Genomic DNA, 27,108 nt, shown 5'->3' on the forward strand with positions numbered 1-27,108 from the left:
TGGTGTTTATAAAGTTTTTATTTTCTGTTTTCTTAAAAATAACATTTGATTTCCTTTATGCATGTGTGGGGTGTACTTGTTTCCTTAGGCTGAATAATAGGCAGATAGAGACAACACGAGGCGGGGTCCCCAAGTGGAGGGGGTGCTGGGGGTGAGGGGCTGGGGACACAGGGGAAAGGGAGAGGGTGGGGTGACTCACGGGACGCTTGAGTGCCCATCAATGCACACACACGGTCTAACACTTTGTTTTTCGATTTTTTTAAGACATCTAAAATTACTGAAAGATACGATTTCAGCACTTAAATATACAGACGGAAATCCAAGCACTTGAACACAATTCTTAACTCTAAGCTCAGTTATTGCACATAACACAATTTAAGTAGGCTTCAGGCTATAAAGCAGTTTGCTCTGCTTGGGACTTCCTCGGGATGTCTCCCCTCTCTTTTTGTGCCCCCAGTGTCTCTTCCCTGTGCCCCCCGCCGCCAGCCCACAGCCTCACAATGGTGCTGGGTGCCAGTACATTAGCCATTCGTCTTCCCCAAGGGCTGAGGTGAGGCTTTGGTGAAATGGAAGGTTCCGGCGCGGGTCCCATGGACTCCACCCACTCAGAGGTGAAGCCGGAAGCAGACAGAGCTCATGAAAGGCGCGGGGGTGGCCACTGACACCAGGGGGACAGCGTGGGGAAGGAAGTGTGACCACTGACCACATGTTGGTCACAGCACCAGCAGGACAATCGGGGGCAGTCATGATGCCCCATGGTGCCCTCATCAACTTCACCTTCCTCTTCCTCCTTCCTGAGCTCGGACGCCTTGCCTCCTTCCCCATCACCCTGAACCCTCTGAGTGGTCTCTCAAGGCACATTTGTTCTCTCCAACTCCAACTCCCCCATCTTAGGCATTCCTATCTCTCCCAGCGCCCATGGGTGAGGACGCCCGGGGTGGCCAAGGGCAGCTCCAGGGCCAGGCAAGAAACTGCTCTTAAATTTTGGCTGAGCTCTTTTCAACAGAGACCTAACGCCACTGCCCGCCTAAACCAGGGGAGAGAGGATATCCCAGTAGAAGGACATGAGAGGGGCCGGTAGCAGGCAGCTCGGTCAAGGGCATGAATCCGAGGAGCCAAGGAAGGGCCACCTTGCAACCTGTTCGCAAGAAGACCTACAGCTTGTGTGATAAGTCACTTGGAGGCTGTTGACCCACTGGGAACAAGCTGCTTTGTCTAGCTTTGGGGGGCCTCAGTCTCAGAGAGTGGGGTGAAAAGCAGTGTGGGGGCTTCAGAGACAGGGCAAGGCGGGACCCCTGAGTCCCACCAGGGTCTAGTTCAGCGCCTTTTGCTTTCTTTCTACAACATATTTACAAGGTCATAAGAAACGTGCACAATCAGAAGACCCAGAGACAGAGAGAGCACGTGCCCCGAGGAGGGGAGGGCAACAGTGAGACAGGGGTGCCCCTTCCTCCCCACCCGTCCCCACCCGGGAACGCCCCAGCCTCCTCAACAGCCACTCCCAGCAACAGTTCTGGAAGCCTCAGCTGGGGCAGAGGGAAGAGACAGACAGACTCCATACCTAGCGAGAGCTCTGGGAAGCTTCAAGTAGCTCCGAGTGAGAGAGGGGTGGCCTGCTCAGAGGGCAGAGGGCAGTTCCCTGAACTGAGCCGGGGCCAGAGGGAGAAGGTGGGAGGACAGGGAGGGGGCTAGGGAGACGGGATGCGGGGCGGGGGTGGGGGTGGGGGCTGGCTCTGGAACAGTGTGACACCTTCACGACCAGAATCGTGCTGCTGTGCTGTGGAATGAGAAGCGGGGTTCATGGGGCTAACTGCAGTTTCACTATTTTCCCCAAGAGAAAACTTGGAAGATGTCGATTCCAGGGTGCAGTAAAAGGGGCAGACTAGGTGAGGTTCTTCCATGAGGTCCGACAGACACAGCAGATGCTGCAGAAGCTGGCAGGCACAGGCTGGAGCCTTGCCCAGGGAGCCATGCCTGGGGGGACACCACACCTGCTGCCCGCCCAGCACACAGGCACCCCTCCTCACCTCCCAGGCCCCCAGGGACGGCCCCTAGACTCTCGTACACACACACACACACACACACACACACACACACACACACACACACTGTGCTCACTGCGCACAGAAGGGCATGAGAGGCCCAGATCCAGGTTGGAAATTCTTCAACAAAGGTGTTAAGGAATTTGCTTCAACAGGGAGAACGGGACAGATTAGAACAAAACATGGTTTCGTCATGCCATGGGGCATGGTTTCATCCATCCTGGCTCCCACCTGATACGGAGATTTGGGGGGACAGGGAGGCATGGCTTCAGATTCTGGTTGCCCCAGTCCTATCCCCTCTGACTTCACAACCTCTGAACACTTCAGAGCTTGGAGAAGCCCCTCCACTAGAGCAGCCTCAGGGGACCCTCAGAATGGTCAGAGGGTAACCCCTGGTGCTGGGAGGAGAGGGGATGGAAATGGGTCTGGCACCTCTGTCTTAAGGAGAGATAGAGAAAAGTCATGGCAAGTGGAACTTTTCTCCGCTTCTCCTTCCCCAGGTCTCAGGAACGACCTTTCCATTGGCCTGGATGGGAGAGGAGCATTTATTAAGGGGGCAGAGAGGAGGTGGGTGCACACCTGGCCAAGACCCGGCCTCTTCACCTGCTGCCTGATCCTCAGGCTCCCGGAGCGGACCAGGGGCACAAGGCCAGGCGGAACCCACCTGCGTAACCACTGCCCACTGCCTCCAAGAGAGCAGCCCAGACCAGGCCCCCACCTGAGGCCCACGGAGAGGGGCCCGGCTGCTCCGGGGTTTGGCTCTCAGGGCTACCCTGCCTCCACTTCTCAGAGCTCCCGCCAGATCTGCAAAGGCAGACTCACCCTGGGCCCCTTTTCCTTCCTCCTCACTCTGCTCCCCACCCAGCAGCTTGGCAAGGCCACCCCCTGCCCCTGCCTCTCCGCCTCAGCCACCCTCGGTCACTCAGGCTTGGGTTAGGAGAGGAAAGTTTCTCCAGGGCCAGGGAACCTGGTGAAGAGAAAGGGCTCACTGCAGTAGGTGGCCCAGCCCACGTCATCTGAGGGTGGTGGGAGTGTCACAGCCAAACTGGCCCAGCCTTAGGAGGACTTCAGACAGCAGACAGCTCCCCGCCCTCCCTCCCCTCTGCAATAGGGACACCTAAAAAGCAGGGAGGGAGAGGGCAGGAAAGGGTAGGAGAAGGCAGGGCTGGTTGAGCCAAGATTAGCAATCAAGACAAGGAACCCCAGGTAGGGCAACCCAAGGGTGTCAGGACGGGCCCGAATGGGGCTTGGGACGCGGCAGGGAGCATCTCATTTCATCGATTTTGACCTTGTGGTATACGTGTGTGGATGTGTATTTAAAACCAACAGTAAATGGAAAGAAAACAGCTACAAGGAGGTCTTTGGAGCAGCGTGGACCAAGGACACGTTTGTCAGCGCATGCTACACGCACACACACACACATTCACACATCCTGGCCATACGTGCCACACGCGTGCCATGCACACTCACACACCCAGTCCTCCCCGCTGGAGCCAGGGTCCTTCCAGCTGTATTTTCCGGATCCATTCATAAGCCGCCCGCTTCTGTCCAGGTCTCTGCTGGCCCGTCTCCCCCGGCCGTCGGCACCCTGGCCTGCTACGGCTCTACCAGATGTAGCCTCCATCGTCCGCCTCGCCCGCCTCGCCCTCCTCTTCCTCAGCCTCCTCGCCTGCTTCCTCTGTCTCCTTCTCCTCCTCGTCCTCCCAGCCGACACCACTCCCAAAGTCCCCTGAGAAGCTCAGGATCTCGTCTGTGAAGTGAACGAGCCGAGGGGCAGGTCAGGACCCCGCCGGCCAGCCCTCCTCCCTGCTGGCGGGCGCCCCACAAGCCCTCCCAGGTGCAGGTCAGAGGGTCCCATGCTGCCGCCCGGCCCTTACCGCAGGCGGGGGTGCCGTGGACGCGCGTGCCTGGCAGCTCCTGGCCCAGCTGGTCCGCACACCAGCATTCACCACTGCCCTGGTCACACTGCGTCTTCTCGTAGTAGCCGTCCTCATCACAGCTCGGGATGAAGACTCCTGAAGGTGACAGGGCCCGGCAGGGTCAGAGCAGACGCGCCGGGGTGTGAGCTCTTTGGAGAGGTGGCCCTGGAGCCCTGGGCGTGAGCGGCAAGGGTCCAGACCCCACCAGAGCCCAGCCGCCCCAGGTACCAGCCACCCGACAAGGCCGGACGTCCAGGGCGGGACGCCCAGCATTTCTTCTGGCCTGACTCACGGGGGCCGAGAAAATCCGCCTCCCTGGTGTCACAGTGCTCAACACCCCCTATATCCTGCAGCAGCTCCTCTAGCCTGGCTGTCCTCTCCGGCAGTGCCCAGGCATCTCCCCTCAGCCTCAGGGCCCACCCATTTTCCCTCAGGCTCTAGAAGTGCGCCGCCTCTGTCCACTCAACAGACTTCTTCTGAGAGCACCGACCCCGACAGAGACTCTGCCCCTTGGGAGATGCGGGTGAGACCCACGTAGAAATGACAATTCCAGGCACCACAGGATGGGCACCTGGAGGCCCAGCGAGCATGCTTGGGGAACACAGACCAGAGAGGGGTGCTGCCAGCAGGAAAGAGCGTGGCTTCCTGGAGGAAGTAGCACTAACACCCGTCTCCAAAGGCCACTGGGCTCTCGGTCAACAAGGCTTCGTGGGGTGGTTCCAGCACTTGGTCCCATAGGCACCGATGCCATGGGCCCAATTAACTATGGGGCCCCAAGGGATCTGCCCCTTGGCCCTCTGTCCCCTCAGTCACCACCATCTGCCCGTGGGGGCGCCTTTCTCACTGTTTCCCAAGATCCTTGAGCTTTTCCCCAACCTGGGCTGGCTCATTCTCATCCCTCAGGTCTTCCTTTGAAGACCAGCTCCCCACAGAGGTCTTTGCAGACCCCCAGGCTAATTTCTACCCACTGTGCTCTCCCTTGGCACCATACTTCCGCAAGCTACAGTCGGTAGTGCTATCTTTTTGGTGTGTCAACTGTGTGTTGTTTTCCCAAGTAACCTGTGTGCTTTATGAGGCCAGGGACCAAGTCTGTTTTGCCCATCACCTGGGCCAGGTCTACTGCCGGCTCTCTGGGGCTGGCGCCTAAGTATTTGCTGCCTACGTGAACATCTGCTATGGACGGGGCTCACCTGAGTTTTGCACATACCCCTGCTGAAATGAATTGAACCTTCTGTATCCCACCCTCCAGCTCCAGAATGTATGGGCACAAAATTAGTGCTTAAAACACACTTATTGAGGGGCTGGTTGGGAGACCCTGTCCCACCACGAGGATAAGAACAGGAAGGGAGTTCCCTTTCCTGTCTTCCTAGGCCAGGGCCTCCTCTGGGCTCAATGTCTTCCATAATGCCCAGGAGCCGGAGTCCCTGCACCTCAGGGGGTCCCTGGGGCGGCCCTCCCCTGCCTCCTTCTCTGAGCCCAGCTCAACCCCCTCACCTGGCTTCTTCCTGGAAGCTTCCTGGATCTGGATGCGCTCCAGCTCTTCCAGGCAGGGAGGCTCTGTGGGGAGAAAAGCAGCCTCTGCTGGGGGCCATCCCATGGTGCTCGTGGGACTCATGAGAGGCCCCCAAGGCTTAGAAGCCCAGGCAGGAGGCTCTGCAAGATGAAAATACCCAGGCTTTGATTTGGGGAAGCCCCACAGTGGTAGTGGAATGCACTGATCCCTCTAAGGTCCTGAAAACCGACATAGGGGCTCTTCAGTATAAGAAAAAAGCATGGAGACTCCAACTGGGGGAGGCCATTCCCTGGCTGAGGCATGGGCTGGGGTGCCCTGAGAGGCCCGGGGTTCTCTGAGGATGCTGGGAACTCATGGGATCAGGGTGCAGGATTCAGAAGAGGAGGTGGAAAGCACAGATTCCCCAGGGGGAAAGGCCCAAGTTTAGACAGAAGCCTGAGAATAACAGCAGCCAAATCTAACTTGCCTGTGACATTGAGAAGTCCCTAGCCCTTCCCAGCTAGAGGCCTGGCTGGTTGTAAAATGAGATCATTCTCTGCCTCCTACCCAAGGAGGCTGCTGTATAGGACCGACAGAGTGAGTTTCCCAGGCCTGGAAGGTGAATGTGCTGGGGCAAGGCAGAGAGCAGGAAGACTGGGCAGGAGGGCCGCTAAAAGTGATCGAGGCACTTCACTCTGGCAGATGGATTTGTGATTTACACGGTGCTCTGCACGCAGATTTTCTCCATTCACCCTCACAACAGTCTCCTAGATCTGATGAAGAAACTGAATTTGGAAAGATTCAGTGACTGGCCCAGAGTCCCAAACCGGCCTCTGGTGGAGCCCTAATAGAAGGCTTGGCCTCAGGCCGTGGATGCTGAACACCCACCATCCAGGCAGAACACCAGAGGCAGAGCACCAGGGCCTTCCCTACCTCTGGGCCAGCAGGTCAGCCAACCCCTTGGAACCTCAGTTTCCCCATTGGCGATGGTTGCCACTTGGCCTCGGTGACCTCTAAGCACATGTCCAACTCTGGTTCAGAATATATAAACCTAGCAAATCATGTCCTATCTCTAAGGCTGATGGTCACCTACACGATCACAGATTGGGAGCAAATAATGTGAGACACTCCCAGAAGTGGAACCACTAAAGAAGCCAATATGGCTTCAGCTTTAGGATCCATCAGTTCCCTCCAAGGCCCCGAGGGGGCTTGGAAATTTGACATTTGTAGTTTTTACTTTCCCAAAGGGCATGTGCTCCAGGACCCACAAAATCTGGATCACCGAGGAGCTTGACAAGGAATGGAGTTAAGGCATTGGTTTCCCCGGGCTCTGACAGACATGGCACTGGAGAGGGCAGGAGGCAGGGGGCCGGGGCCAGCGAGGCGCCACACTCACTCTCCCTCCAGAAGCAGAAGCACCACTCAGCGGTGGAGACACGGCCGTCCTTGTAGGTGTCGCAGGAATTGAAGAAGGGACGGATGCAGACCTCGTACTTGTCCAGGTTGATGGCCGCCAGCTCTGTCTGGTCCAGGAAGAGGTCTGCACTGGTGTCCAGCTTGGAGAACATCCAGCCAATGGAATCCTTGCAGCTGGCCCCCAGGCTCTTGTCCAGCCCTGGGGAGAAGGCCACGGTTAGGTCACGCTCAAGGTAAGCCATTTCATCCACCTGTCCACCCAACCCTTCTCCATCTATTCAGGGGAAGGGTCAGGGCAGCTCAGATCGTAACCGTGGGAGTGAGACACTCAAGAACGGCTGAAGGTCAGTCCCCCTGCCTCTACACAGGACTATACCTGAGCTATTCAAAACCCTGTTTGGGGAGCCCTTCAGGGAAGAGAATTTCCCGCCTTCCCGTGGCTACCCATTTCAGGGTTTAAGATCCTTCCACACTCGTCGAGAAGTTCTTCCTATTCGCTAACCTGAACCCCTCCTGCCAAGTTGCAGCCTACCTCCTCTTGTTCCAGGGTTAGGCCCTTTTTGAGGCTCAGGGTCTGGCAGGAGGTAGCACAAGGCAGGCTGGCTCAGTGCACCCCTGCCTCCCCATTGCCCTCCCCCCTCCCAGGCACAGCAAGAAGCTTCTGTACTACCGGCCAGGCTGGCCCCGCTGCTGGCAGAGCCATTTTGCTTGGCGTTCTCATGAAGGAGCTGGAACCAGTCCCGCAGCCGGTCCCCCAGGTCAGCCAGGTCTTGACCTGTGCAGGTCTCTGTAGTCGGTAGGAGGGGGAGAAACGGGCAGGGGTGAAGGTGGGGCGAAGCACAGCACGATCTCACTTTGGGATGCTGCCCGACAGGCCAGAGGCTGGGCAGTGGTCAAGGGGGAAGGGGAGAGAGAAATCACCCCTCGTCTTCCTCCCCCCGCAGTCCCTGGCACTGAGAACACACAGCACCTGCTCCCTATGCCCGAGCCCCAAGCGCCCCAGCCCCGCAGGTCCCTGTTTCTGCCGCTTCTCCCTTCCTGCTCTGACCATCCCTGAGCCCTGAAGGAGACGTCCCAGGAGACGCTGGCAGTGAGGCCTCCCCCAGCCTGGCTGTGGCCCAGCACTCTTCATTACCTGGCTTGCCATCGGTGGTGGACGGGGAGGTCTGCTCTGTGGGGCAGGGGCAGGGGCCCTCGCACCTCACGGTCAGCTGCTTGCTGCTCAGGCAGGCCTGCTGCTCCAGCTTACACTGCGCGGGAAGAAAGGTCAGGCTGCGCGATGGCGGGGCTCACCCGTGGGTCCTTGTAGCTGGGGGTCCTTCCAGCCCACCAGGCAGCCACAGCTGCCTTCCCCATTTTTGACAGGAGGGACGGTCCCCATGAATAGCCTGGAGGGCTAGCCCTGCCGGTCCCTCTGGGAAGCCACAGGTCCACAGTGGGAGGGGGCAGAAGGCCCTGGAAGGGGCCTCCCAGGGATTCAAAGGCTCCCATGAACACTGGTCTGCACTAGCTTAATCTCTCTGCACATTTATCTTTCCCAGGACACCAGTCTCCCCGTACCCACAACCCCATCCCCTCACACCCCTCTATTTAGCTGCCTGTTGCCACTGCCTCCTTGCCTTCTGGCCTATCTTCCTTCTCACCACAGTCCCTTAGTCCCTGGGGAACTGACTGGTGGCCCCTCCCTCAATGGTCTTTGCACAGTTACCTCCGGGGGGCTTTGCTCAGCTCTGGACAAAAGCTGCCAGCTATGTGCTAACATCTGCTAATTCCCCCGGCCTTTACTAAAAACCCTGTGCCACAGCTGTTTGCTGAAGCCAGCCTCGGAGAGGGTCGCATCCACTCCTGGCCCTGAAAGTGTTTTCCTTTGTCATGTCTGGCTTATCCCCGTGAGATGATGGCTACTAAGAAGCGGTCATAGTGTTTGAGATTCTCTCCCAGCTCTGCGAGGGAGGAATTCTGTCTCTCGTGCTCAGCAGAGAACATGGAAGCTCAGAGAGGCCCAGTGATGTGTCCAAGGCCGTGGGGCTGGGATGCAAGCCTGACGTCCTGATGATCTCTCCCTCCTTACTATTTACCGCCATGACCCTCAGACCACAGCTTCCTGCCCAAATCTTGCTCTGTCCTTGGGCTGTGCAACAGCACTCTTGTCCTCCACCCCCTCCCTCTGTCAGCTCACTGGGATCCTTTGTATCCCTCCCGCCTCCTCAGTGTACCTTCTGCCCTCAGCCTCTGGCTTATTCTCTCTCTCTTCCTTCTCCTCTCCCGGCGGCCTCACCCCTCCCCAGCTTCAATCAGCACCCATAGCGCGTGACTCTTAAATCCGCATCTCACCCCAAAAGGGTTCCTAAGCCCAAGAACCCAACCCTGGCTGACAGTGCCCTCCAAAAACCAAGCAACTACCACCTCCTGGTCCCTAGCAGAAGCAGTCACAGCGAGCACCTGCATTTCTATGGTACTTTAAAGTTTATAAGATGCTTTCACAAGGGTCTCATTTAACCCACATAGAAATCCTGTAAGGTAGGGATCCATTCCCCCACCAACCGTCGCCACTCCCTCCCACATGGTTGTCTCATGGAGGATTATTTCTTCCTGCCCCAGAGTGCCTGGTGCTTGCTAGTGAACACCATGCCCTCCAGGTGGGAATATGCCTGTGGAAAGATCCATCCGTCACCCCTGATGACTGGATGACACATCTCCTTCGTTCCAGAGCCCTGGGTACTTTCTTGAGGACCTCACCTCACTTACTCTGACTTGCAGTTACTTGACCACCTATGTCCTCCAAGCCCCACTGCCTACCTGCATCTGCCTAAGGCCAGGGGCAGGGTCTGGCTGGGACTCTCAGGCAGCCCTAGCCCAGGGCTCAGGTGACCCTTCTATGGTCAGCCACGCTTAATGCACCGACCAAGCACTTCCGGCTCTGTTTCAGCACCGGGAGCCCCACAGGAGGCCCTGGTCGAGTCGTCCTCTCTGCTCCCTGTGGCTTCAGGTGTAACCCCCCCACCCCCACACCTGGGGCCTGGGGTCCTCACCACTGAGCTGTAAGTGTGGCCGTCAGAGCCGCAGACGGAGGCGAGCGGGGCCATGTGACAGGGCTTACAGATGGTGTCTTTGTTTCCAGGGAGCTTCAGGGCAGGTTGCTTGATCCTACAGGAGGACAGGGGTGGGGAAGGCACAGGGATGGAGGCAAAAATGAGAGAGGGACACGCAAAGGGAAGGTTCGAGAGACCGGTTCTAACAAGAAGCTAGCCCTTGCAATCTGTAGCACATGTGGCCTCCTCCCTGCCCCGGCCCACCCTCTCCGTCACCCCCAGCTAGACCCTCCTCCAGCTTATAAGGGTGGAGCCAACAGGGCAGGGGACAGACCCCCGGCTTCCCCTTTCCCGTGGTCACTGAGTCCAACAGGCCTTCAGGCAGCAACCCCAGGGCTGACTGCAAGATTTATCAGAGGTTGCAAACTGATGGCCCACAGGCCACGTCTGGCTCATAGACTCGTTTTGTTTGGCCACCAAGGGTTCTGTTTTTGAGTTATTCACCAACATTTACAAACTCTTCTATGGAAGAGTTCACATAGAAACCGGGATTCCTGGAGAAAGGGGAGGGAAATGGGACCTTTTCCAGGGGTCTTGGATCCTGGCAGGTGTTGTCCTTGGGACAGAGCTAATACCTTTCCCTCCTCTGCAAGCCTCAGAAGCTACAACCGTAAATATTTCATTAAGTCATTGCACGTCAGAGCTGGAAGGAATCTTAAGCCATCTGGACCAACCTACTTGTCTTATGGATGTGGACACTGAGTCCCAGAGAAGAGATATGACTTTCCCTGAGTCCCACACTGCTTGGTGATTGATCTCATACAGTGTGGTGGTTTTAAAATATGTCCACAGGTTATGTGACACTCTCCCTTCAAAAGATGGAGTCTAATTCCCTTCCCCTAGAGACTCACTCCTGATAAAGAGAAGTAGCAGAAGTAACAATGTATGATTTCTGAGACTAGATCATAAGTGACATTGTGGCTTCCTCCTTGTTCTCTCTCTCTTTTACATGCCTCACTTAGGGGAAGCCGGCTGCCACGTTGTGAGAACACTCAAGCATCCTTATGGAGAGGTCCGTATGACTAGAACCAATAGGCACGCGAGCAAGCCTGGAAGTGGATCCTCCAGCCCCAATCCAGCCTTCAGATGATGCAGCCCCAGCCAGCATCTTGACTGTACCTCATGACAGACCCTGAGCCAGAACCACCCAACAGAACCATTTTTAGATTCTTGACCCTCAGAAACCATGTGAGATAATACATTTGTTGTCTTAAGCACTAAGTTTTGGGGAAGTTTGTTTTGCAGCAATAGATAACTTACCACATAGGAGACAATCAGGCAAGCCCTTGCTATTTAAGCAATGCCCCAAGAACCGCCACCTCCCCAAGCCCCTCACCTGTGCTCCAGCTTCTTGCGGCTGATGCACATGGCCCGCTGGTAGCCCTGGGCAATGCACACCTTGTGACGGCTGCACTTGACCTTCTGGCAGGGGTCCTTGGTGGTGTCTAGGGCTGCAAGGACACAGGGCCAGAATACAGGTCACCTAGAAATTAATGTCAGAGAGCCCAGGGACCCCTAGCCCCACTTCCGAGCTGGGAAGCTCCTCTCTCCAGCAGTCCTGATAACCAGAGCTCCTCAGCTCAACTGCCATCAGGGCCTAGCTGCCACAGAACCCCCAAGGCCATGGTCGGGATGTGCCCTCTTATCTTCAGGAGTATCAGTCATATTCCCTCACCTGGGAGGGGCACGTTACCTTCATCTCCTTGCTGATTGTCCTCCCAGCTCTTGATGTAGTCATCCTAAGGAAGGACACAGGGGTAAGGAAGAAGGGAAGGGCTAAGATTAACATCCTAGAGGCGAGGCCCAATTCCAGGGCCAAGAGGGAAGAGGGCTGGGACACTGCTCCCCCAAGCTAATTGCTGTCACCCCAGGGGCTGCCCAGACCCGGGCCTTGCTAGCTGCCTCTCCCAGAATTCTATCCCCCCAAACCCATTTCCAGAATCCCTCCGGCCTCTCCCTTATATTCTTTACCCCTCCATCCCATGCTGGGCGGTGCAGGGAGAGGGTGCAGAGGGAAAGGAGAGGAGGGTGGGGTGCAGGGCTGCAGAGAGACCGCAGAGAGACCCCGGGGGGTACTTACCTCTACCTCCTGGGGGTCCGGAAGCAGCAGCAGGAGATCACGGGAAATGGAGCAGGAGGAGAGAAGGGGAGATGGGGATTTTAGTGTGATGCCCACCCTTAGACCATGTGGTCCCAGTGCGCTCAGGCTTCATCATGTGACCGTGGGTGCTGGGCAATGGTCTTTGATTACTATACAGTTCTCTAAGCTCTATGGCCTTCAACTGGAGGACAGTATTCCTATGTCTTCACTACAGGGAGCTTAAGGCCTGGGCCCACTCAGGGCTGGCTTTAGGACCACTAGAGGTGAGGCTTTGAAAGCGCAAGGCCCCATCTCTCCATTGCCCTGGCCTGACCATCAGACAGATGTCTAAGGGACCCATAGTGCCCAGGACCAGTGATTCTCACACCTGTGCCCTAAGTGTCCCAGAAATGCCACTCTTGCCAAAGCATAAGAGACTGTTAAAAACTGAGAACAAACTGAGGGTTGATGGGGGGTGGGAGGGAGGGCAGGGTGGGAGGGAGGGCAGGGTGGGTGATGGGTATTGAGGAGGGAACCTTTTGGGATGAGCACTGGGTGTTGTATGGAAACCAATTTGACAGTAAATTTCATATATTAAAAAAAAAAAAAAAAAAAAAAAAGAAATGCCACTCTCTCCCTCAGCCAGGGTCTTTCCCTTGGTAGTCCCCTCCCCTGCCACCAGCCACCATGTGAGTGGGGCAAGAGGGAGGGCCTCTCTTCCACTGCACAGAGACTGTTTTCACTCAAGTTCTGACTTTCCTATAGTGCTTAGATGGTGCACTGAGAGAAAGAGGGGCTGTGGTCCTTCCCGATGTCAATGTTTTCCTCGGTTACCCTGGTCCAGCTGCAAATCCTCAGATTCCAGGGTCCTGAAAAAGCCCTCTGACATCATCTGGACGAGCCCCCTCTATTTGCAGGAGAGGTTGGACGGCCCAGAGACAGGACATGACCCACCCCAGATCCCATTGTCTTAGAACCCAGGTCTCCTGCACCCAGCACAGACCTCTCTTTTGGCTACAGCACACAGTCTCCAAGACCTAAGGCACAGGGAGATAGCCCCTCACTCTGCTCCAGCCACAAGGGCCTCCCTGGGCCCACGGATCGTACTGTGGCCAAGGCAGAGCAGCTCCTGCCCGGCCTAAGCTCACTGGCACAAAATCCCCAACTCCTTTCGGTTTCCCCACTAGCCCCTGTGGGGCAGAGGCAGCTGCTGAAACCAGCAAACAGCTCCCAAGGCGCTCCTGGTGGAAGCTCCAGCAGGCAGGCGGGGAGACGGCTTCTTGGGACCGCAGGCTGGCAACACCACGGAGCCAGCTGCTGGCCTCCTCTGGATGGGGCTCTGGAGCTGGGGGGCGAAGGGGCATGAGAAGCCACGTGCAGCCGCACCCTTCATCCTGAGTCCCATCCACCCAAAGATCAGAGCTGTGCAGGGATGGAAGACAGAGGCCACGCTGTGGGGTGGGGGTGCGGGTGGGGAGGGGCCAGACCCTTGGCAGGCCTGGAGAAGAGGGCATGGGGTTCCCGCACTAGAGGGCAGCTACATGGAGGCAGCAACAAGCACCCACAAGTGCTTTGAAAGCCCCAGGGCTTTGAGGCCACTGACTCTGGAAGCTGCCAAGCATCAGGGGACCGGGCAGGGGCGAGGGCCCTTACCGACATGGCCTCCTGGGCAAAGGCCAGGAAGGGGCCGGGGCCAAGTGTATGCCTGTGTATGTGCTTCTGCACACGCGTGTGCATTCACGAGGGCCCTGGGTGCACGCGTGTGCACTCGCAGGCACACATTCGTAGTGTGTGTATGTGCTGGTGTGCAGGTCCCGTCTGTGAGCGTGTGTTCGCAGGGACACACGTGTAGGTAACAGCGCATGCTGGGTGTGCAAGGAAACAAGGACACTTCGAGGCAGCTCACCCAATGCCAGATGGTTTTTATCCAGAAACGAGGTTAACAAAGCCCACTTCTGTGAGCAGCCCCCAGTTTTCCCACTTGGGTGCCAAGGCCCTCCCTCGGGCTTGGCCCTCCTGCCTCTTCCACACAGACAGAGAAGGCCAGGCGGGGCTGGGGGGAAGGGGAGGGAGAGAGACCAGCAGACCTCTCCCCACGAGGGCCTGGCTGTGCTAGCTCTGTGCTACCTGTATTGCCTTCATGGGTGTTTCTGTGCATTTTTGTCCATCTCCTCTGTACCCTTCTCTCTCTCCGTACCCTTCACTCTGCCTGTTCTTGCCCGCCGCCCATGTCTAAGCAGCCTTCACTCCCAGGAGAGTGGGAGCCGCCAGCCAGAGAGGGGGATGAGAAAGAGAGAGGGCCCCAGGGTCACACAGTCCCCATACTCCCCTTAGCAGCACACCGTGGGCAAGCGCCTTGACCTTTAGGAGCCCAGCACCCGTCTCCTGGGACCACTCAGAGATTAAAGATGGTGTCTGAGGGGCGCTCGGTGTCCAGAAAGCACTCAACTAATAAAAGCTGTTATAGCAGAACAAGAGACCAAGGACTCTGGGCAGAGGAGCAGAAAAGGAGCAGGGAGAGGTCCCATGAGGAGCCCCTGCAAGTGAGGAGACAGAGCTCTCCCCCCAGCCCCCAGGGACCGCAGAGACCAGTGGAGTGTGAGGAGAATCACCCTGGGGCATCCCTTGGGGAAGGGTGATGGGGTCCTGTGGGTGGCACAGGGGCAGAGCCCAGGGATATACTCAGGGGACCCTGAGGTTGGGTGTGGGCTGGCACAATCTATAAGCTGAAAAGGAGGTGTTTGTTGGTAAGTGTGAATAATGCCTTTCAGTGCAATGGTGTCTATTTATGGCACCCAAGTGGGCTTATTAGCAGTTGTGACAAATGGCCTCATAAAGGCACTAGGGTCGTCTCAGGGAACAGGGGGCCTGGTGCTGTCCCGGCTTTGCTGCTGATCTATCGTGTCCTCCCCTGAGAAACAAGGATTCCGAAGAGCCCCTGCCCAGTGCTCTGGAGCGAGGGCCAGGCCAGAGGGAAGGTGGGTCCTGGGCTGAGATCCACATTTCTGGGCAAAGGAAGAGCACATCTATTTTACCCGGTTGATTTCAGCAGCCGTGACCACCCCTGCGCCCAGCGGTGCTCAGCACAGAGCAGACCTGTGGAAGAACTTTTGGAATGCAGAAGTGCACCACGACTTGTATTTCATGGGGTTTTCAAATGACGTCCTCTCCAAATAGTTTCATGTAACTGTCTTCCTTCTACCCTCACGATCCTGGGAAACCGGCAGGACCAATAGGATCAACCCCATAAAAAAGGAGGAAACTGAGGCCCAGGGAGGCAGGGCAGCCAGCCAAGGGCCAGAAGACAGAGGAACAGCCGAGTCAGGACCCCTCGGATGACCCGACGTGCGTAGGTGAGGCCTCGCTCACTGAGAGAGGAACAGTCTTGCACTGAGAAGGGGGTGCAGAAGAGGTAGGGAGGCTTTTGGGCTCGGAGGCTGCTCTAAGCTTGGCTCCCTGAGCATCCTCGGGGTTAAGGGTCCTCCTCTGTGCCATGTGGGTCTCAGCAATGGCTGCGCATTAGAACCACCTTCCGAACATGTTAAAATGCCCGTATGGGTGGGCTGGCTCTGGTAGAGCCCTCACTGGTGCTGAGCAGCTCTCCAAGGTAGGGTCCTTCCAGCTCTGCACGTTGGGTCTAATGCTGTCCTCATCTCCTCTGGCGTTGTCGCCCGTAACGTAGGGCCTCGGGGAGGAAAAAGAGCAGCTACTCCCTCCCTCTGAAGGCGCCTCACACAAAGCAGATGCTCAGTGCGCCAGGCACAGGCTGACTCACGGGAACCCGGGCTCTCCGCCTTCTCCTGTGGCGTGCACGTCACAGCACCCTCGCCAAGTTTACAAGAGCAAGGCAAAGGCCATGCTTATCATCTGCACATCCTGTCCACCCCACCCGCTGTCTCCAGCCTGCCTTCCTCCCCACCATGCCCCTGTCCCACCTTGCCAACCCCAGCCTCAGTCGCTGCCACGTCCCCGGCGGGTCTCCCACCGTTTGTCCTCGACACGGCCACAGCAACAGGGGTCCTTCCAGACACAATTCTGACCACATCTCTCCCTCCTTAAAACTCTTCACTGAATATATACTTCGTTCTCATTTTGAAAAAAAATCCTAAAGGTTAGTAGGTAAAAAGGATTCGTAGCAAAATGTTAACATGGTTTGCTCTGGGGGATAGGAATACAAAGGATTTTGGCATCTTTCTGCTTTTTTCCAAGTTTCCAAAATTTCTACAATGTGAACATGTTTTACTTTTTTTTTTTTCTTTTTCACTTAAAAACATTAAAAACAATGTTTATTTATTTTTGAGACAGAGAGAGATACGGCGTGAGCGGGGAAGGGGCAGAGAGAGGGAGATACAGAATCTGAAACAGGCTCCAGGCTCTGAGCTGTCAGCACAGAGCCCGACGCGGGGCTCGAACCCACGAACCGTGAGATCATGACCTGAGCTGAAGTCAGACGCTCGACCGACTGAGCCACCCAGGCACCCCAAAACATTTTTTTTAAGTAGGCTTCATACCCAGTTTGGGGCTTAAACTCATGACCCTGAGATTAAGACCTAAGCTGAGATCAAGAGATGGAATGCCTCGGGGCACCTGGGTGGCTCAGTTGGATAAGCGTCTGACTTCAGCTCAGGTCATGATTTGAGCCCCGTGTCAGGCTCTGTGCTGACAGCTCAGAGCCTGAAGCCTGCTTCAGATTCTGTGTCTGCCTTTCTCTCTCTCTCTTTCTCTGCTCCTCTCTCTTAAAAATAAATAAACATTTAAAAGTTTTTTTAATAAAAAAAGAGATGGAATGCTTAACTGACTTTGCCACCCAAGTGCCCCACTTTTTTTTTTAATTTAATTTTTTTTTTTAATTTTTTACGTAAGCTCTATGCCCAATGTGGAGCTTGAACTCACAATCCCGAAATCAAGAGTCACATGTTCAACCAACTGAGCCAGCCAGGCACCCCAGTGAACATGTTTTACTTTCTAATGAAGGGAAAAAACTACAATAAATACTGTATTTAAAAATCCTCACCGTTCCCGGTCACCTACAGAAGAAAGCCTTCTCTCGATCTGTTCCTGGCTACGCCAGCCCCATGTCCTTTCAGCCGATGCTTCAGCATGGCCAGACCTCGGCATAGCCTCCTTCCCCAAGTGGGATGTGTGTTTGCATCCAGCCCCAGGATTTCTATTCTTTCAAAGCCCGACTCGGGCATCATCTTCCCTAACCTGGCCCCATAGCTAGTTTTCCTTCGGGCCAACTGCAGCTGGTAGCTTATTATTCTTCGAGTTACACCAAGGGATGCCCTTGCTTCTTCCCTATTTAGATGGCCGTTCCTTGAGGGCAGACACCTTATAAAAGTCATCTGTCTGTGCCCAGCACCTAGCACCTAGTAAAAATACTGCTAATAACAGCTAATATCTTTTCAGCAATTACCACTTGGCAGGCATTGTGCTAAGCACCTTATATCATCGGCTCAGGTACTTACTCGTTACAACAACCCTGAGAGAAAATTACTATTATTATCCCTGTTTCTAGACGATAAAATCGAGGCTTGGAGAGGTTAAGTGACTTACGCAGGATCCCATATCAATTGCACAGCAGGGGATTGGCACCCCTCCCACCACCCCCCAGAACTGGGATTCCGGAATCCATGCCCCTAACCAGGACTCCATACCACTCCATAAACCCATAAACTTTAGCAGGTGAGGAAAGTCCCAGGCCAGGGGCTGGACCTGGAGGCCCAATCCCAGCTCATGGATGGTTCCTCCCACCACACCAGCTCCGCTTCAACCCCTAGACGGGGAGTCCTGTAGCCAGAGGAGGGGCTGGCAAGGGTGGGGAGAGACACCTGGACCCAGTCTTCTTGAGGCGCTTCCCACAAACCCCTTCATAAGCCCCCGGTTCTGCTGGTTTGGAGCTAACCCATCTCCTGCTTTGATCTCTGCGGCTCAGCTCGGTTGCCATGGAGACAGGGCCCACTGTGCCAAGCTGGGGGAGAGCTGGTGGTATGTGCGCAGGCCTAGCCGGGCTTAGGGGGCGCATGCTGGGTGTTTCCAAGCGCTGTTTACTTCCTGTCATTTTAATTAGCACCCAAATCACCCGCTCACTTCACAGCTTGAATTAACCCAATCTCTCCCAGCCTCTCCATCTGGTGAGGGAGACGGGACACAACAGTGAATGTAGCAGAAGAAGAGCAGCCCCCGGGGCCCGGGTGTATTGGGCTAAAAAGCACCTGGGCAAATCTCCACCTGCCTCTTTGCATCAGAGTGTGATGGGGAGCCTGATGCCCCCGCCCCCCCCAACGTGGAATCAGGGCACTGGGCTCCCGCCTGGCCTTGCCTCTGACTGCCAGCAAGACAGCCTGCTGGAATACTGCCCTCCCCGTAGCCCACCTCTGTGTCCGTAAAATGGGAAGGCTCCCTTGCCTTCCACCCTGAGCTGCAGGGGGACCCAGTGCCACGTCTCAGAGGACTTCAGAAACTGCGGAGCACTGCACTTTCAAAAGCCACGAAACAGGACCACTGAAGCCAGGGTTCCAGTGGGAGTGGAGGGGGGCAGAGGCGCTTTTGGGTCTCACGGTCACGGTGGGGGCCTCAAATATAGACTTTGGATATTGTCACCGAACGAGGCAGAGGCACAGAGGCACACGAACAGGACAGAAAGATGTTCATCGTGAGACTTTAAACACAGCACAACTTCTGTAACCTTGTTAGGGCATTTCTTCATTTTTTAATAGATCAAGAACCTCTAAAAATGTAAGTGGGCCAGGCCCCTCTCAACCTCCAAAAGGCCTGGTGCCCAGCACTATTTTTGCCTCATTCCTCAGGCAAGGGAGCCTCCGATGAAGCGCAGTCCCCATGAGAAGGCCCAGGAGTGGGGGGGGGGCACTTGTGGCTGGGGCCTCCTCCCACCGCCCCCCACCCCTACAAACAGCCAGAGGAGCACTGAGTGAGGGACCCAGAAAGGAGTGAGGAGGGGCCCAGTGCGGGCCATCTAGGCTCCTTCTCAGCTAAATACTGACTCCTGCGTCACATACCTAGGCAGGAGGCATCTTGAGGGGGCAGTGCCTGCCCTGTGGAGGCTGTGAAAACAGGAGCAGTCATTAAATATTTGTTCCTCTCTCAGAGGGAGTGGCAGGGGCTACGTATTCGGCCTGAGCAAACAGAAGGAGACAGGCATCTGTGAGACTCTCGGCCTCCACCCCTTCTCCCCTTGGAGGAATTTCCTTGCAGGGCCAAAATGTGCTTATCACTCCCATCATGCCAAGGGCTCCACCTGGCCGCAGGTATGCAAGCACCCCTGCCCGTACTCCACGGGCTTGACCTCTCCACTGCTCTGGGCATCACAGCCACACCCCCGCCCTTGGGTTTCTGGTTCTAGGTGGCAGCCCCAGGGGTCCATAAAGGGCAGAGAGGACAGGGGCGGGGTGCAAGGGAGAGGAGGTTGGAAATTCTATTCTGAGCTGCCTTGAGACCTCGATTTCCCTTCTGGAACATGAGTGGAGACAGGATTTACTCCCCGAGGAAACACAGGCATGGTGTGAGGAAAGAACACAGGGCTGAGAGGGGAGAAGGGTTCTCAGGTGCCTGCACCTCTCTGGGTCTGTGTCTCCATCTGTAAAATGTGGGAGCTTGTGCTTTAGAGCCACTGAGGCTCCATGGTTCTGCTCCCCCAGCTCTTCCAAGCTGAGAGCTCTGAGAATAGAGGGGAAAGAGCCTGAAGTTCAGACTCCTACAAGGGAACAAGGGAGCAGGGGAAGAGCCAGAGGGTGTCCTTCAGGTAGAGGTAAGACACTGGCCAGGCCTGGCTTATCCGTCTAGCTGAGTGAAGCCTTGACATCTTTTCTGATGTCAGGGAAGAGAGTTGGGGGGGCAGGAGGCCCTGCCGTGGGGAAACTGTGCCCTGCCTGCAAGAGTCCTGTGCTTAGCTGCTCCCGGGTCTGACAGGTGGATGGACTGCTCTGGAGACATACTGAGGATGGGGAGGAGGCTGAAAGGGCAAGGCTGGCATCAGCCAGGTCCAGGCCCACAGACACAGGGGCTGAAGGACAATCTTCCTTCAAGGCATCATGCACTCCCTTCTCCTCCAAATGAATCATTGGAGAGTCAGGGTGCCAGGGTTCTAGTTGGACTGCCTCAACCTTCCAGGGTCCAGAAAGAGGAAGAGAGCTCCCCAGATAAGCAACATGGCTCAGCCCAGAGCCCCAGCATCCACCATGCTGCTACCCAGAGAGGACGGTGAGGAGGGGGGCTCACAGGACGAGTTAGCTGAGATCCTTTCTGGCACATTCCACAATGCATACATCTACACTGAGCACCTACTGTGTGCACACACCCCCGGAGGACAGGGGGGTAAGGTGCGCAAGTAGTCTGTCCCCAGATCCTGCCCTCAGGAGTTTAACCGTGGGAGGAACGTGATAAACACACATTAAAAAGGCCGGCGGGAGGACTTTTGAGATACAAGCCCACAGTGGAGGTGATATCGCGAGGCAGTGCCAACACGTGCCAAATGAATTTATGACCAATAAATACCATGGGAAGCCTGAGGAAGGGGCTATACCTGCAAATGAACTCTGGCTGAGCCCTTAGGAGCTAAGAGGCTGTCGCATGTCAAGAACCACAGCACCCCACAGCCTGTAGGTGGGCCTAGGTCTGCCCACCAAGGTGAGGTACAGCGGTGTATCCAGGCCTAGGCCTAGGCATACAGTTTCCCTGTTTACAGCCCGAAGAAGACCCATGTTTCCTGCAGGGAAACATACACAGGGGCGTAGGACTACCTCCTGGTATTTGCCCCAAGATATCATTAAGGCCCCATTTCTCAGGTTTCTCTGTCTCTGGCTAATGCAAACCCTACCCTGCTCTGGTCACAGATACTTCCTCTGGAGCAAAGAGAAAGTCCCTTCCCTCAACCCAAAGACTGTGCTGCCCAGCTCGTGGGAGAGGCGGAGGAGGGTGGGTGGGGTACGTCTTCGGGTGAAGGGGCTGTTGACTGACTCTGGTGCCATCCTCCTAGAGTCAAAGAATGATAAGAGCTCTGTAGATGCTTCTGTTAGCCAGCCCATTAAACCAATGGGAAAATCAAGGGCTAGAAACGGGAAGGAGCTCTCGCAAGGTCACACAGCTAGTTCTGTCCTCCCATGAGGAAGACAGGCTGAGTGTTCTCCCTGGGCCCTTGGGGCAGGATAGCATGCTTCTGCTCCTCTAGACAGACTTCTGACCTTCTGGAGAATGGGAGGGGGTGGTGTTGATCTTCCACCCTCTTTAGCCTCCCTGGAAGATGAGAGGACCATACGACAGCCTCTCCAGGCAAAGAGTGCTCTTCTCTCCCTCTCTTCCCAAGGCTTGGAGCCCCGCCGGGTGTTCAAGTGCCCCTCACCATGCTGACGCGGCTCTGGGAGATGCCAGCCCCTCCAGTTGGGAGAGGATTCAAAATCAGAATGCGGAAGGAGGCCAGGAAAGGACCTACCCTCCCATCCCCAAATCCCAATTATGGAATCCATTCTGACCCAGTTTGGGGTTCTTCTCACACACCCACACTTATTCACAAACACCTGTGCAGCTCATTCCCACACTTGCATCGATTTAGGTGTATGGAGTGGGGAGAGGGGAGGGGTGGTGATAAGGGAGCCCCTTTGTGGCTAAAACCTGTTACTGGCTTACTTGGTGGTCATAAAACTGTGAGAATCATGAGTAACCAGCAGGCATGACTTCCCTGAGCCAGCTCCCAGGATCAGGTGAAGCCCCTGGCACAGGGTTGGTGCTCAGATCTGCAGCGAACGAGTGAGTGAGTGAGCATACATCAAAGTCTTTCTCATGGGGACGGAGGCACAGAAATGATGATCCATCTGGCAGTTTTCGACGGGGCTGGAGAGTGCCTGAAACGGGTGCCCTGCAGCCCTCTGACAAGATGCCTCCATGCTTACACATTCGTTTTAGCCTCCCAGCCTGAACCAAAGCTCAGAGAGGGGATGTGACGGACCTGGCATCATTTGGCCAGCCAGTGGCAGCGTCAGAACCTGAACCCGGGCCTTCCAACTCCCAGGCCGGAGCTCTCCTAGCATACTGCACTCCTGCCTCTCCTGGATAGAGAGCGGCCTTTCGGGTCTCACTAGGTCACGGGATGGGGAGTAGGCTGGTGGCAGGCTTTGCCCCCCTCTTCCGAGGAGGAGCGGCTCCAGCCCAGGGCAACCTTGAAGGCTCACAGGGGACAAACTAGGGGAGACTTCTTTCTTCCCATTTTTCACTAAGGGTTAGGCCTAGAGTTTCCCTAAAAGCAGATTTTAATCAGATGACCTGGATTCAAATCCCAGCTCTACCACTTACCAGCTATTCAACCCCTGGGTAAGTTACATTCCTTAACTTCTCTGTGCGGGGGCGCTTCTTCAACCATAGAATGGGTGCATCACAAAGAAATGATAAATAGCTCATGGGTTGTTGAGGGGCACGAGAGGCAATGCAGATCAAGTGTTTACTGCAGGGACTGGCAGATGTAAGCACTCACCACAATCGGTGATTCAAGGTACGTTAGTTAACTGCATGCCTCCTGGGGGCCGAGCACTGTGCTAGACGCCCATAAATATCATTAAAGTTTAATGGAGGTGGAGTACAAAGTAGAGAAGAGCCAAGAAGAAAAAGAACACTCAGTGCTGCCCAGCCAGGCTCTTGGAGCCCGCCGGGAAGAATGCTGTGTAATGGGCCTGCCTCCTCTCACGTGTCCATCTCTATCTATGAGGCCTTGGATGCTCTATTCCGAGACCTGTAGTCAAATCCCACCCAGTTCTGCAGGGAGGGAATCTGGAGATAATAGCACTGGGGAGCAAGCCTCTGAAAAGCCCAGGCCTGCCTAGGGTAGAGCACAGCTAGATCCCAACCTCCTCCTCTCCTCTGGCATGACGTTCTCTCCTCCCTGGCAGCAAGGCACTGGGCATTAGAGGAAATCTACCCAAGCACAGGATGCGAGAGCCCTGCACCCACTGGAGGCGAGGATTACTCTGCTGGTAAATCCTGCCTCCCTATAATCCTAGCGCTCAGAGAAAGAATGCGAAACTGAACTCCCTTCTAACCAGCTCAGGCCAATTCTATGTTGCAGCAGCTGCCCACGCTTTCTTCCTCTTCTTCATCCTCCTGACCTCTTCCACGTGATTCCCTGAGTCTTCTCCCCTCAGTTCAGTCAACAGCATTTAATGAGACCTGTCCCTCACCTTCCATACTGACTCCTCCATCCTCTTCCCCAACAACATTCCACTCCTCCCGCTTGCTTCCCTTCTACTGAGGGAAAACGGGGGGGGGGGGGGGGGGGGGGGGGGGGGGGCTGCGCCATTTTGTGGTTATGAACTAGGTTCTGGTTCGACCTGGCGATGCCAGGATCCTTTGAGGATCCAAGGGGCATATTTTCAGGAAAGCTGCCCTGATGAAAGGTATATAAAGCCCTATGTTACTGTGAACAACTAGAGGGCCTTCAGGCTTTAGAGTATGAAGCGGGGCCTCTACTAACAGAGGAGGGATGAGAAGAGTCTATAGTGGTGGCACAGTCCCTGTGGAAGGTCTGAGCACTGCACAACTCCAGGGGGCGCCATTCATACTGTGGCACCTCTAGAGTTGTGCAATGCAGTGGCTCTGAGCTAGCAGCCTCCTGCCCTTCTGCAGAAGCTGCCAGTGGAACTCCAGAGCCAGACCCTTCTGCCCAGCTTTCTTTGTCCTCCTCTCCCTGATTCTGTCTTCCCAAAGCCAAGGCTACCTTAAAAGGTGTTTTAGAGGACACTATAAAAGCCTGAGGCCACCCAAATTAATACATGCCCTAAAGCTTTCCATGGACCCTATGGGGTCAGGTCCTGCAGAATTTCAAATCTGCTGCCTTTCCTGTGATAAGCATTGGAGGAAGGAGGAAGTGATTGGCACCAGTACAGGGAGACAGGTGGGCAGCCTTGTGTCAGGGGGCCAAGCAGTCAGTCATTTATCCTCACCTACAGAGTTGGCTATTGGAAGCAGGTGGAGGAAGGGAGATGGGGAGGCATCTTTATTTTTACACCTTTACTGTTCTGATTAAGCATTTCTTTTCCCTCTGACCTTCACCAGTCTCACTTTGGAAGATCAAACAGCCAGCGAGTCAGAGGGAGGCCTGGACTGATGACACGTGGATTTGGGATGGACCAGCCTGCGGCCGCCCCCTCGCTGCTGCCTGCTGCCGTGGGGCTGCTTCCCAGGCAGCGGCAGGCGGTTGCAGCTAATCTGTGCTGGGCCTGCAGGGGCCTCGGAAAAGGCCTCGCTGAGGGTCCTGCCTCCCTTGGCTGGATGAGCCGAACGTAGGAGGGGCAAACTGCCTGCTCTGGGGCCCTGGCCACTCTGCCCCAGCACCTGGCTGAATGCGATTCTTTCTGATGAATTACAACCTACCCTAGACTTTGAAGATAAACTGGCACTCCTCTCACCATAACAAAAAAATCCTTATCTCTGCCTCTTTCCATCATTTGGCTGGAGATCATATGAAGCATGTGTGTTTTAAACACATTTCTAAGGAACTTCTGGACGCACACAATTTAAGAGAAGATGAGAAAGGTCACCGGTGTGGTCAGTGTTGTACCAGGTGGGTCTGATGAGGGAATGTGGCAAATGAAAAGCAAGAACTGGGGTCATATTAGAGGCATCTGAGAGCACTAGGTGGACAGGACCAGCGTTCTCCTCTGGTGCATCTGCATCCGGGCCCATCCTCCACCTCACACCCCGCCCCCCCTTCTCTGGGTCCCAGCCACGCCCTCTGCTCTCCGCCCCCGCCCCCCTCGCCCCAACTTCCCCCTTCTGGGAACGCAGCCTCTGGTTTCCCCTCCGATCTACAGGTGCCCGTAAACAAAGTGCTGCAGCAACGCCAGCGCCAGCGAGTCCGCAGCCGCCTCCCCAACCCCCACCAGGCTAAGTTCGGCCCAAGGTTAAGCCAGGGTTCGGGCAGGCGTCCGCGAAGAGACCCCAGACCCAGCTCTTGGGCCCTCCCCTCTGGTTTTTCAAGGCCACCGGGCTCCGCAGTCTTCCCTCTGGATGGGAGCCGCTACCTACTCTGGGCCAGGCTCCCCCACGAAAGGTTGGTCCTGGAAAACCAGCCTCCATGAGTTCGCGCCACCCTGCATGGGGACCCCAGACCTGGCTCTGGTGGCCACCCAAAGGTGGGCTCGGCTGTTTTCGACTGCTGTCACCCGCCCCCAGTCATGGACACGCCTTTCACCATGTCGCCTAATGAGGATTGCTAGGACCCCCCCCCCCCCCCCAACTCAAAGCCCCAACCAAGGGCTCTCTCCCCTCTGTCCTCCCTCCCCCAAAGCCCAAGGTGGGAACAGAGGGCACTCGCACAAGACGATGCTACCTTCCCGGCCGCACCCAGACCTGCCCCTTCTGCAGTGCCCCGTATGTGGAGCCTGCAGCATCCACCCGGCTGGGGGCAGGCCTGGGGGCCTCCTTTTTTTTGCCACCAAAAAAAAAAAAAAAAAAAGGGGGAGCTGGTCGGGGGTTCAGCCGCAGCCGGGGCCCCCACCCCTCCCGTCCTGCACCCCCATTGCATCCCGCGCCCCTCTCCGCGCCCGGCCTGCAGTGGAGACAGAGTCTGGAGCGCGCGCCCCTGGAGCAACTCCTTGCCCAGGACTCGCCCTGGGTGGTTGTGGGGCTTGGGGTCCTGGGCCCGGGGGCCTCGGGGAGGGGGCGCCGAGCCGTCCCGGCGACGGCCGGCGGGAGCCGGGTGGGTGCACGTTGTTTACTCTCGGTGCGGTCAGCCGCCCGGGCTGCGGACCGGGTCGCTGCGACGTGCAGCCGCCGCTCCGGCGCCCGGGGCTCTGCTCCGAGCCTTCCTTCCCAGACCCGCGCCCCCGGCCCTCGCGGCCCTGCAGACTCACGTCTCGGAAGCGGTTCCAGTGCTTGATCTTGCCGCTGTACTGCGAGATGGACGACAGCCATTGCTCGTCCTCCATGAAATTGCCGGGGGTCTCGCCCTCCTTGAGCCCTTTGGCGTCGCCTTCGGCCAGGGCAGCCGCGGCGAGGAGCAGCAGCGGCAGCACCAACCGCCCGCAGCCCGGGGCGCGCATCGTGGTCAGGGTCCGACCTCGGCGGGGGGTGGGGGGGTCTGGACTTCTGCAGTATTTTAATGTCCTTCCTCCCACCCCGCGGTCGGAGAAACAAACGCCGTCGTCTTCTTCCGCCCTCCTCCTGCGGTCTGACTCCGGTGACAGACGGATAGTGGGTCGCGGCTGAAATGTGACCTGGTTAGGAGATGCACTTGTCTGAAAAAGCCCAGCGCTGGACGCGGAGAGGGAGAGAAAATCAGAGAGGCTGCGCCAGCAGGGGCCGTGTCTGTAACTGTAGCATCAGCATCACGTTTGACATCATCATACCTGGTTTAAAAAAAAAAAAAAAAAAGGAGGGGGTAGATTTCAAAGGGAAGCGCTAGATGAGAGCGCCAAACGCCAGCCAACCGAAGCAGAACCCAGCCCAGCTAAGCACTTGGGGAGTTGCAAACCAAGGAATCCAACGCCCGAGATGTCCCCGATGTCTCTCCAAGGGTGGAGGGCAAGAGAAAGCGCCCCGTGGTCTCCCCAGGGAAGATGGGAGTGGGGAGGACACAAATCTCTCCAGTTACAAAGCCAGCCAGGCTCAGGTGTCTAAAAGGGAATTTGGCCACAGACACTGTCTCCCCTTGCCTGCCACCCAGAGGGGCCTGTGCCACAGCCCTGACAGCTGGCTTCCTGCAGACTTATGGCTCTAACAGTAATGGGTGACTTCGTTAAGACAAAAGCCATATAACAACTGGCTGCCCCAGAACTATTGCTTCCCAGCCCCGCGTGCTCTTTTCAAGGCAAGGCCTGAGCACTGAATGGCTGGTAAAAGAGGCAGATGTCCTTCTCCCCAAGCAGCTGTTTAAGGGCCGTCACCCCTTTTGTTAGCTCTTCCTAAGGGCAACCCTAAAAGGCAAACACGTTTGACCATTTCATCTGTCTTGAGGCTGCAAATTTGGAAAAGGCACATTTGTTCATGGTTTTGACTTCAAGTTGATTTTAATAAGCCACTGGGGAAGGGGGTTGCGGGGGGAGGCTGGTTTTGAGGTGTCCAG

The 27,108-nt window shown here is 56.3% G+C and overlaps 1 protein-coding gene across 1 annotated transcript; it reads right to left on the minus strand.

The window, feature by feature from the left end:
- SPOCK2 (SPARC (osteonectin), cwcv and kazal like domains proteoglycan 2) lies at nt 1–26,378 on the minus strand. Its single transcript, XM_042907749.1, has 11 exons — nt 25,898–26,378; nt 12,042–12,050; nt 11,655–11,700; nt 11,298–11,412; nt 9,902–10,016; nt 8,005–8,119; nt 7,540–7,656; nt 6,850–7,068; nt 5,456–5,518; nt 3,920–4,057; nt 1–3,792 (listed from the first exon to the last, which is right to left on the minus strand). Exons 1-11 carry the CDS (start codon nt 26,084–26,086, stop codon nt 3,647–3,649), a joined length of 1,272 nt encoding a protein of 423 aa, XP_042763683.1. The 5' UTR covers nt 26,087–26,378; the 3' UTR covers nt 1–3,646.
- Nucleotides 26,379–27,108: the final 730 nt, after the last annotated feature.

The sequence above is a fragment of the Panthera leo genome, chromosome D2 (genome assembly GCF_018350215.1).
Source record: "Panthera leo isolate Ple1 chromosome D2, P.leo_Ple1_pat1.1, whole genome shotgun sequence".
Classification (NCBI taxonomy): domain Eukaryota; kingdom Metazoa; phylum Chordata; class Mammalia; order Carnivora; family Felidae; genus Panthera; species Panthera leo.

What these genes read in the sequence shown, in the direction of transcription:
- SPOCK2 (XM_042907749.1), bottom strand. Translation starts at nt 26,086, where the DNA reads ATGCGCGCCCCGGGCTGCGGGCGGTTGGTGCTGCCGCTGCTGCTCCTC. An exon ending in CAATCAGCAAGGAGATGAAG is followed by an intron (nt 11,413 to 11,654) that starts GTAACGTGCCCC and finishes GTGTCCTTGCAG; the next exon opens with CCCTAGACACCACCAAGGAC. An exon ending in AGCTTCCAGGAAGAAGCCAG is followed by an intron (nt 4,058 to 5,455) that starts GTGAGGGGGTTG and finishes TGTCACCTTCAG; the next exon opens with GAGTCTTCATCCCGAGCTGT.